The sequence below is a fragment of the Clupea harengus genome, chromosome 17 (genome assembly GCF_900700415.2).
Source record: "Clupea harengus chromosome 17, Ch_v2.0.2, whole genome shotgun sequence".
In the NCBI taxonomy this organism is placed as follows: domain Eukaryota; kingdom Metazoa; phylum Chordata; class Actinopteri; order Clupeiformes; family Clupeidae; genus Clupea; species Clupea harengus.
In genome coordinates this window covers 17,698,571-17,709,907 of record NC_045168.1, presented here as the reverse complement: position 1 = coordinate 17,709,907, position 11,337 = coordinate 17,698,571, and the positions used below count along the sequence as shown (strand labels likewise).

General features: G+C 43.1%; 1 protein-coding gene across 2 annotated transcripts in view; it reads left to right on the top strand.

The window, feature by feature from the left end:
• Positions 1-11,337, top strand: part of LOC105898332 (alpha-2-macroglobulin-like) — a 54,553-nt gene that overhangs the window by 38,224 nt on the left and 4,992 nt on the right. The window contains exons 1-18 of one of the 2 annotated variants that reach the window (XM_031583603.2): positions 991-1,167; positions 1,762-1,942; positions 2,548-2,707; positions 2,895-2,947; positions 3,310-3,330; positions 3,468-3,633; positions 4,019-4,103; positions 5,144-5,246; positions 5,607-5,727; positions 6,008-6,117; positions 6,742-6,909; positions 7,279-7,515; positions 7,607-7,819; positions 7,953-8,102; positions 8,441-8,593; positions 8,762-8,855; positions 10,732-10,864; positions 10,967-11,192. In XM_031583603.2, coding sequence (XP_031439463.1) covers positions 1,085-1,167; positions 1,762-1,942; positions 2,548-2,707; positions 2,895-2,947; positions 3,310-3,330; positions 3,468-3,633; positions 4,019-4,103; positions 5,144-5,246; positions 5,607-5,727; positions 6,008-6,117; positions 6,742-6,909; positions 7,279-7,515; positions 7,607-7,819; positions 7,953-8,102; positions 8,441-8,593; positions 8,762-8,855; positions 10,732-10,864; positions 10,967-11,192 — 2,457 coding nt within the window. In that variant the 5' untranslated portion in view covers positions 991-1,084. Of the gene's footprint in view, positions 1-990; positions 1,168-1,761; positions 1,943-2,547; positions 2,708-2,894; positions 2,948-3,309; positions 3,331-3,467; positions 3,634-4,018; positions 4,104-5,143; positions 5,247-5,606; positions 5,728-6,007; positions 6,118-6,741; positions 6,910-7,278; positions 7,516-7,606; positions 7,820-7,952; positions 8,103-8,440; positions 8,594-8,761; positions 8,856-10,731; positions 10,865-10,966; positions 11,193-11,337 lie in introns of those variants that run through there. The other variant, XM_042710168.1, reaches the window with a different exon arrangement.

Here is an 11,337-nt window from a genome sequence, read left to right as displayed (position 1 = left end):
GGTTTAAATATTGGGTAGTAGAGGTTTAGAGTAGACTAGATTCAGAAACATTGTGTACAAGTTTAAAAACAGAGTAGATAAAAAAATTAAAAAAAACACAGGCTGTAGAGGTTTAGAGCAGAATAGAGTGAGAAAGACTGAATGATACCAGTAGTTTAGAGCAGAATAGATTCAGAAATACTGGATTATACTAGAGGTTTAGAGCAGAATAGATTCAGAAACACTGGATGATACTACATGTTTTCGAATGCCAATTTGGTACCCTTCGCAGTTCTGGCTGATTCCCGAAACTGCTTTCTGTTGTTTTCAAAAACAAACCCATGCTGCTATTGCTTCTGGGAGACTTTTGCTAATCTGTAGTTGTGCTACCCTGTAGATTCACTGATAGTAATGATCAATAGCCACTGATCCTTGCACCTGTAACATCAATACTTCTACAGAAAAGCAAATCTGGGAGGAGGGAGAACAAGAGAGCTAGAGAGATCATGATTGGTACAGTAACTAACCAAACAGAAAAAAGACTAAATAACCCGCTGGACTTCACTGACATCTTGACCCTGCATGTGGCCCTGAACAGGGGCGGTGTTGTGCAATTGCCGTCCTTACATCATAGAGAGAGGATCATTTTAAACAGTCTCTCCCACTTGCACAATTGTGCTTTTGGGGAAACGCACCCCAGTCTAGAGCAGCATATCACTCTGTATCAACACACCCACATACACAAACACATAGTCAGCAGACTAGTGGAATTAGATGTTCATTATGTTAAGAAAGTGGCAAATGTCTGTGAAATACTGTAGGTTGAGTGTACACAGGCTTCTTTTTTTTCACATGATATTGACGTGATGACTTACCAGAAAGGAGAAGCAAATAGTCAAGAGTCAAGTTAATCATTCAACATAAGTAGAGGTCATTAGCCTGTTGTTATAAAAGTGTGTTTAGTTCAGAGCAGCAGCACTGGTGTGTGAGCCTCTACTGTGTGTGTGTGTGTGGGGTTGATTTCATCAGCCTGTTGGAATAAAAGTGTGTTTAGTTCAGAGCAGCAGCACTGGTGTCTGAGCCTCTCCTCTGCAGGCTCAGTAGAATGGCCCTCGTCAGGATCCTGATTGCTGGGGGGCTGCTGAGCTGCCTCTACTCTCTCTGCTCCTCCACAGAAACACCAGAGCCGTGAGTACAGCCTTCAGCACACAGCTCAGTCCTCTCACTACTCCTGCTAAATGGCATCCGTTAGAGGGAGACTAACTACACGAATCAGGTCATAAAGAGAAACACAGGACATATTAGTGAAATATGACCTAATTTGTTTGCATACGCAAGGACAGACTTGGAGGTAGTGATTATATGAAATCTGTAGGATGACCAAATCACTGATAATCTCACAACAAATGACAGTAATTTAAGTAGTATGGTGTAATATTGTATGTGTAATGTACTGTAATAATGTATGATATTGAAGAGATGATGATACACTATCATTATAAAAATAAAAAAATGCTCTTAATCATGACTTGCCATCTTGGGAAGGTATTCTACGCTACTTATGAGAACTGCAAAATCAGGAGAGAAGGAAACCAGGAATGAAATTTGAGACCCTGTTGAGGACAGTGACAAAGATTGAGCGTTATTCTGTGTTCTGAATATATCTGAAGTATTTATTTTTTATTTCATTAAAAAAAATGTTTTTAAATAAAGTGTTTTTTTTTTATATATAAATGGGGAGACTCTCCGGTAAACTAATGAAAAAGGTGCTCATCTCTCTAGGTCTTTCTTGGTGACCTTTCCTGCCCTGATGAGGTCAGAGTCAGAAGCCCAACTCTGTGCCAGCCTCCTGAGTCCAAATGAGACTCTGCTCATGTCCATATATCTGACTAATGGAGACGAGAAGAAGCTTCTTCACCAGGAAACATCAGACAAGGACTTTCACCGCTGTTTCCAGTTTCAGGTCAGTAGCTCACCTGTGTGTCCCAGACCCTCTGCCACTGAAACTAAACTATGATGATTTCTAAGTCTCTACAGGTGGCACATTTTAATCACTGATAGATAATACATACTTTAAACATTTTTTTAGTTATTATTAATTATACATACTTTGTCTCACCTCCACATTTACAAATGAGCCTCATTTCCTCAAACTGGCTGGGTTTCAATCCAACTCATTTGCATGTTTTAAGCGTATTCATGAAAATGTATGAAAACGCAGGATTATGATTGTTTCGGTTTCCGTCCACTGTGTTATGCAATCTTAAACATGGATAATTAAGGGAGGAGTTGTGAACAGTTGTGGGATCAAAATGTAAGGTTGTCACTTGTCAGGGCAACTTTAACGGAAATACCTGATGAAATTGCAACAAAAGCTAATTAATGTGAATGAACCTTTCCATCAAGTTGCATTGTAACCTATGTGAATTGAGAGTTAGTTATTATTCACATTAGAAGTTTGATGCTAGTGTCCAGTCAGGATTTCTTATTTCTCTGGTCAAAATGCAAGTTGTATGGAAACCCAGCTACTGGGCCCCCTGATCTAGTGTTTACTCTGCTCTTTAACAGGCCCCTTCGGTAAATACAGACTCTGTGCAGAAGATCAAAGTGGAGGTCAAAGGCCAAACATCTCACTGGACTAAAGAGAGTTCTGTTACGTTCAGACCAAAACCTGCTCCCATCACCTTCATCCAGACGGATAAACCCATATACAGCCCAGGCCAAACAGGTACGTTCAGGTGCCACACACACACACACACACACACACACACACACCACACACACACACACCCAGCGCAGAGCTTTACTGCTTTTAGAAAAGAGTATATAGATTTATTTTACTGCAAGTGAACTTTCACTCCAAATGATTTCACCACCCAGTGATGTGATGATTCTCACACTACGCTTACCCACAGTGCATTTCAGAGTGGTCACCATGGACACCAATTTCATTCCGCTCAGTGAAAAGGTGAGATATTTTTAAACTGCCATGTGTCCTCAGCCCAAACCTCCATGCTAGACCACACAGACAAGAGCAGGGAAGGGATTAGTAGCTGTGAGTGTTAGGAAACGACAGAAAGAAGAAAGAAAAAGCGTCAACTTTATGTTGAAACTGAAATTGATTTTGGTCTTTAATTTTGGTCTCCCATGCACAGACTCACAGTTACAACTTTCAGCCATGAAGCCAAAGAAATTCGGCTCAAATGTAAATGTAAAAGTGGCTTGTATGACCACACTGTCAGTATAACTGACTGAACACAAACTGTTGGGTTCTGTCTCTTGGAAACCAAGGTGCAGACAACTCATTAATGTGTCTTCTTGTTTTTACAGTACAACCTGGTGTCACTAGTGGTAAGAACAAAACCCTGTTGATCTTGTATAGTTTTCTCATTTTTACGTTCTAACCATGGAGACCTTATTTTAGTCTAAAATGTTAAGTTTTAGTTTTCCAAAAAGGCCATGAGTGTGTTCTCTCTGCCACTTCACAGGACAGCCGTCGCAACACCATTGGCCAGTGGCTTAATGTGACGTCACAGGGCAAGATAGTGCAGCTCTCTCACGTGTTAAACTCAGAGGCTCCGCAAGGCGAATACATGCTGAGGGTAGATGGTGAACACAGCGACGTATCACATCAATTTCAAGTGAAAAAATATGGTACGTTTGTTTACTGCTTATATATGACCCAGACATATTCATGACATATTATAATGTTATAATATAAATGTTTTCATAATTTGTCCACATAAAACATCTCAGACCTCAACTCTAGTGCCCTCTGCTGGACAAATCCTATATTGCACATGCATAAGTGCTCCATAAGTGCTCCTGTTGAGGTTGTGTTTAGTTATACAATAATATCAGAATGTGAAAACCTTCACTCCAGCCTTTTTTGTCAGTAATATTAGCCATTACCTTGTACTGAAATTCCTCTTATTGCTCTTGGAAGTGCAGCCTACTCGTTTGCAAAGCACTTGAAGAATTGTGTCCATTGTGAAGCCATCTTCAGTTGTGCCTTTAAAGTAATGTCTCTTCTTCTTAGTGTTGCCCAAGTTTGACATTACGCTGAACACTCCAGAGAAGATCAGTGTTGGTGCAGAAGAGGTCAGATTGGTGGTGTGTGCAAAGTAAGTGACACAGTCGGCATGTGGACGTCTGTGAAAACATGACAAGGGGAAAAGTCCCCAATCAAAGCTGAATCCTAATGTTTGAACTTCAGATAAAGGAAGAATTAATGAGCCACTGAATGAGACACTGTTTACTATATGTATGGTCTATAACAACAACATCAACAACAACCACATTATTAATAATAACAATAATAATAATAAATATATTGTTAAAATTCCACTAAAGTTGTGTACACATTATGTCATTTTTGTGGTAAATCATTTTGGGTCATGGAGCTGTTTGATGGCCACACATGTTTCTGCCCTGTAGAATTGTATCCAGTTCAGATGGCTCATCATTCTTATAAAACACTGAAGTCTAGCCTAGCAGGCCTAACATGAGACATGCTGAATATGGTGCTGAAAAAGAGATTTCAGTTGAGTTTGGGTGACCAGACGTCGTCTTTTACCCGGACATGTCCTCTTTTCGAGACATAAAAAAATTGTCCGGGATTTTGGCTCGTCGGATATTTGTGTTTCTCTGGGTCTTTCACAAACTAGTTATTACGTCCTTACAAGTTTTGGAAAAAGGTATGTCCCTTACGTTCCACCGTCTTGCGCAAGCTCTGACTGTAGAGAGAACTGTCATTGGTCCACCGCCTTCCCATTGTTGCCAGATGTGTGATAATTATCCTCCAAATACGATCATTTTGAGCCTTTGGTACGATACTTCCCCATTTCCAATCTGGCAGCACTGAGCACTTTGCCGGCCCTAGTAGTTGCATTGTTTACAATAGTACATGACATCTGCATGTTACAATAGTACATGACATCTGCACGTGAAAACTTCGTCCGGGGGAGGGGGCGGAGTCCTCTGCATGTGAAAAATATGTCAAAACTACGTTGCGCGCGCGCGGGGGTGGGGGTCACCCTAGTTGAGTGTGTGTTAAAATGTCTTCCTACCTTTGGTTGTGTGGTGATTCAGTTCTAAAGGAGAGTCCAGAACTGTAGTGGAGTGCTGTCTTTGTGGCCTCTAAATGCCGTTCCCCTATTTCCAGATACACATTTGGTCAGCCAGTACCAGGGAAGGCTTCCATGTCATTGTGTCGAGACGCTGACGAAACTGTTCCTCAAAAACCTTGTTCTGCTCCATCAGTAGAGGTAAGGGCGTCACCCAACACTAAGATGGGGCTGTTCACTTCCTAGATGTTAATGTTTTCGTCGAATGAACTCTACAAGACGAACCTGTTTAAGACTGAGGTCACATTTATTACAGCTGAAGCTGCAGTTAAAATGCCTCCAGATTCTCAATAATGTATTTCCCTGTGGACTGTGTGTGCCAGAAGTGGTGTGATTTACACACAGAAAACATTAAGCTGAGATGTAAACACTGAATGAGGCGCAGTCATGTGAAGTGTGTGTGTGTGTGTGTGTGTGTGTGTGTGTGTGTGTGTGTGTGTGTGTGTGTGTGTGTGTGTGTGTGTGTGTGTGTGTGTGTGTGTGTGTGTTTGATTCCCACAGATGGATGAGTCTGGTTGTGCCTCTCATGTCTTCATCATGTCAGTGTTTACACAACCTGACTTTGCTGAAAAACTAAGGAACAGTTTCACATTCTCCGCCACAGTAACTGAGGAGGGAACAGGTGAGCCAAGGAGGCCATTTTAAAAAGTGTTTGTCCAACAAAGGTGCGCTTTTTTTTTATTTATGGGCTTTTTGGCCTTTATTTGGATAGGACAGTGAAGTATTTTTGGACAGGAAATGAGGAGGAGTGAAGAGGTGGGGAGAAAATCAAGAAACGACAGCAGGCCGGAATCGAAGCTGTGTCCCCGCGGGCATTGAAGCACGTAAATGGGGGGCTTTTTGGCTCGCTCCACAGTGGCCCCCAAAGGTGTGCTTTCTACATGAGTCTATTTCTTCTTCAGGTATCAGTCGATCAGAGAGCAAAGACATGCGGTTGGACTTCAACCTTGGGAAACTCACATTTGTTGATACACCAGATGTGATTGAGGACGGGGCAGTTATGGAGGGCAAGGTAATGAAAATATACCTAATATGCAAACATAAACATATGTTTTTGTTCAGATCATTCTACAATAACCACAAAAAGAGACATGTTGGGATGGGGGGGGGGGGTTCAGAAAGCAGTTAAATAGGGCAGACAAGAGACGAGCCCAGGCTCACCCCCATCCTAGAGGACGAGTGGGAGCCCGGAGTCACTCCCAGACTGCAGCAGACGAGAGAGAAGCAGTTAAACACATCACACAAGGTTTATGTAGATTGAAGTTAAACACATCACACAAGGTTTATGTAGATTGAAGTTAGTGTTTCTCTGACACCAAAGCACTATGACAGCTGAGATAACCACAATTAAGAGTCTGTGGTGGGTTTCCCACGTAAGAATCAAAGACATACAGAGACAGAAACGTCATGTTTTAGCTCACAAAGGCATATGATTATCACACATATATACTTGATTAAAGTCAGAGTTTCACATTTCTGTATCATACACACACACATGTAAAATATGAAATGATCAGTGCATTGTCATATGGCATTTTTTATGATTTTCACAACAAGCCTCTTGCCAATGACTCAGAAAGTGCATATTGTTTACCTCTATGTCAAACCCTTGTGCTTGTTTGTGTGTTTGTGACAGATCAAAGCGATCCATTACAATGACACGGGCATTGCTGACAGGACCATCCATTTGTTTAAAGGTCCGACGTGGAGCGCAGAACTCTTACTGAACCTGACCACAGGCTCTGATGGAGTGGCCCAGTTCTCTCTCAACACGACTACTTTCACAGGAGACTTTGAGCTCATCGTAAGCTGAGTTTGTGTGTTTGTAAAAATATATCTCACACACACACACACACACACACACACACACACACACACACACACACACACACAGGAGACTTTGAGCTCATCGTAAGCTGAGTTTGTGTGTTTGTAAATATATATCTCTCACACACACACACACACACACACAAACACACACACAGGAGACTTTGCGCTCATCGTAAGCTGCCCACTGGCTGGCTCTGTGTTAACATTATATCATCTTTTGTCCAATCAACACACACACACACACACACACACACACACACACACACACACTTTAGTTACCCCTTGTGTTCCAGTGCATCATATGCTCTTCCATCCCATCACTAATGGCACTCTTCCTCTCCAGGCCAGCCTCTATACAGACATCGATACATACAGACCGTATAATACCCCACACTATGACTCCGCTTCAAAGTCTGTGTCCAGACTGAGACCTGCATCTTCACACACAGCTACATCCAGCTCTGTGACCATAAAGGCTATAGATGAGCCTCTTCAGTGTGACAAAGACACACCCATCAGCATTAAGTACACCTTCACTGGGGAGACATTCAACACAGACTCTGTGGATATCATTTATATGGTATGTGGATCACAGATTACATTATGGCCATCTAAAATCATTAAAACAACTGCTGTGGTAAGACGATGTTGAGTTTCCTTGGGTGTTGCAGGTTTTATCCAAAGGAGAGATTGTTCACAATGGCTTCACTGAGGCTTCAGTGAAGGGTTCCCAACCGGTCATCACGGGAGAGGTGTCCTTCAAGCTGCCTGTCAATCCTGGGATGGCCCCCTCAGTGCAGGTTCTGGCCTACTGTGTCTTACCCAGTGAGACGGTCCTGGCTGAGAGCAGAACCTTCTCAACTGAGAAGTGCTTCAGAAACAAGGTGCCTCAACACAGCCTGTCACAGGGAACATCATTACATCAGGGAATTCATCTGATATAATGAAATATGATTATCCTTCCTGATTCTTTCCAACAAACAGCAAATTGTTCCTGACTTGTGTTCTACATTGCAGGTGTTGGTGCAGTTCTCTCCCCCTAAAGCGGTTCCTGGAGAGAAGAGCTCCCTGCAGCTGTCAGCTCAGCCTGGCTCTCTGTGTGGCCTCAGTGCTGTGGATCAGAGTATCTTAATCCTGGAACCAGGGAAGCGCCTGGATGCCCAGAAGGTTACTATAGCAACACTGAAGATTAGCACTTTGACACTTTCTATTTCACTTTCTCTTGACTTTAGCGGGTACCGTCACACCGATGCATATACAATCTTGTAGAATACATGCTCTAAAGAATATCTGGGCAGATTACATGCAATTTTTAAAGGCATTCTTCTAATAGAATGTTCAAAACTCACCAGCTGAAGGGTTAATTAATCAATATCGAGTCCGGAGGTCAAATCGGAGCCCTGAGGATATCCTTTACTAACCCCACTGTCAGCAGTGTCATATTTCTTAAATATATTGAGTAGTTTCATGTTTATAATGTGGTGTTACATGTAATTATTAAATAGGTTTTTGGATTATTACACTCATCACACTTGGACTTGAGAGTTCCTCATGATTACGAGCCTCCAGAAGATTGCCTCAAAGTGAGACCCAGACGCTCCTCCGTGCCTTACTACCCGTCACGCCGTTCTGATGACGGGGTCTTAGCAGTTTTCAAGGTAACAAGTAAACAAACAAACAAATATAAATCATATCATATAATGAATAGTCATACATTTTTTATAGTTATGTGTTTATTCAGTGTTCAGATCATCTATCCATCCATCCATCCATCCATCCATCCATCCATATAACTAAGAATCCATCTGCCTTTCTGTGTGCCTTAGAAACTGGGACTGAAGACTGCCACTAATCTGGTCCTACGTGCCCCTGACTGCTTACTGTATAAGGGGGAAAGATACCGCAAGGGAGGACACTATGGTATGAGCACCCTCAAGGAAATGTAAACATTGGATGAAACAATTGTCCCTGGTCACTGGGTGTGGGCTATAGGCTCTCTGGTCACTGGGTATAGGATCTCTGGTCACTGTGTACAGGATCTCTGGTCACTGGGGGAGAGATATCACAGACCACACAGTGGGATTATGTAAAAGTGCTTTCTGTATAAGGGGGAGATATGACAGACCACACAGTGAGATTATGTAGAAGTGCTTTCTGTATAAGGGGGAGATATGACAGACCACACAGTGAGATTATGTAGAAGTGCTTTCTGTATAAGGGGGAGATATGACAGACCACACAGTGAGATTATGTAGAAGTGCTTTCTGTATAAGGGGGAGATATGACAGACCACACAGTGAGATTATGTAGAAGTGCTTTCTGTATAAGGGGGAGATATGACAGACCACACAGTGAGATTATGTAGAAGTGCTTTCTGTATAAGGAGGGAGATTTCACAGACCACACAGTGAGATTATGTAGAAGTGCCTTTGGGTATATTGGTCATCAGACCATTGTAATATCAAAAAGGCTGAAATAGATCTTCATATAATTTGCTCTGGTAGTACTAGGCAGTTCGTTCCACCAACGTGGAACTACAAATGAGAATAGTCTGGATTGCCGTGCTTGCACAGACGGCAGTGCCAAACGACGCACAGTAGACGAGCGCAGCGTCCTGGGTGTAACATTTGCCCTTACAAGAGCATTTAGGTAGGTGGGAGCAGAACCAGTAAGCACTCTGTAGGCAAGCATAAGTGACTTGAACTTAATGCGAGCAGCTACCGGCAGCCAGTGGAGCTCAATGAGTAGCGGGGTGACGTGAGCCCTTTTCGGTTGGTTGAACACCAGACGCGCCGCCGCGTTCTGGATCATCTGTAGTGGTTTCACCACGCAAGCCGGCAAGCCCGTTAGGAGGGCGTTGCAGTAGTCAAGGCGGGAACTCACCAAGGTTTGCATCAGCAGCTGGGTGGCACACTGGGTTGGGTACGGCCTGATTTTGCGGATGTTGTATAGCGCAAAGCGGCACGACCTGGAGACAGAGGCGATGTGGGCCGCGAAGGTCAGTTGGTCATCAATAATGACCCCGAGGTTTCTTGCTGTTTTGGATGGAACAAGAGATAAAGAGTCAATATTGATATTGATGTTGTGGTGGATGAACTGTTTGGCTGGGAAGACCATCAGTTCCGTTTTGGCCAGGTTCAACTGAAGGTGGTGATTTTTCATCCATGAGGATATATCAGCAAGAAAGTCCGAGATCCGCGCAGAGACAGTGGTGTCCTCAGGAGGGAAAGACAGAAACAGTATGTGTAGTATGATTATCATCGGCATAACAGTGATAGGAAAAACCATGCGAGCAGATGATAGGGCCCAACGAGGTGGTGTAAATGGCAAAGAGAAGTGGTCCCATCACCGAGCCTTGGGGCACCCCAGTGGTGAGGCGGTGAGGTACAGACAGCTGACCTTGCCATGACACGTTGAACGAGCGCCCAGTGAGGAGGAACACTGAGTGTGTTCACCTAAATCTCCTTCACTGTCTATCTTTTGGGAAAGCACAGAATATAAGCTGTGTGCATGCCAGGGGGGGTGGATCCCTAAATGCTAATTATTATATGTCTCTAGTCAGGGGGGGAAGCTGTGAGGGCTTTCTCACACCTCATGTAGGCCAGGAACAGAATACACATGAGAAGTTTTTACAACTCACGAAATCCAAAGAACACTAAAATGACCACTAGGTCAGATATATTGAATTATTGACTATGGAATATATTTATTAAACTAACTATCAAATGTCGGTCCCTTCATAATCAACATATAATCAATCATGATGGAAACAATCATCTGCATCTGTTTCTGTTAGAACGTAATTTTCAAGTGAGCTATTCCATGGCTGGATCCGGCTCATTACAGCCAGATTCTCCCAGTGAGGAGTTTGGTGTGACTGTGCGTACAGTCTTCCCAGAGACATGGATCTGGGACCTTGCAGAGGTCGGGTGAGTGGTCACATATGAATCAGTCTCTGTCATATACATGGGCTCCTGTAGTTCTAGTGTCTAACCCCATAGCCATTGTTCTAACATGTGGTCTCTTCACAGAGAGTCTGGAGAAGCACAGGTCCCTCTCACTGTCCCTGACACCATCACCACCTGGGAGACTGAGGCTTTCTGCCTGTCCCCCCAGGGCTTTGGTCTGGCCCCACCAGTTCAGCTCACAGTTTTCCAGCCCTTCTTCCTGGAGCTCTCCCTGCCATATTCCATCATCCGTGGAGAGACCTTTGAGCTCAAAGCAACGGTTTTCAACTACCTGCCCAAGTGCATCATGGTATTGAGATACATAGTCTGAACATGCATTAACTGATTTCAGTTTAACAAATCACATTTGATCAAAGCTTGACTGAATAACGTGTGTTCATTCATTGCCATTGCTACCAGTATACTTATATATTCATTGCTTGCTGGGTACAGTA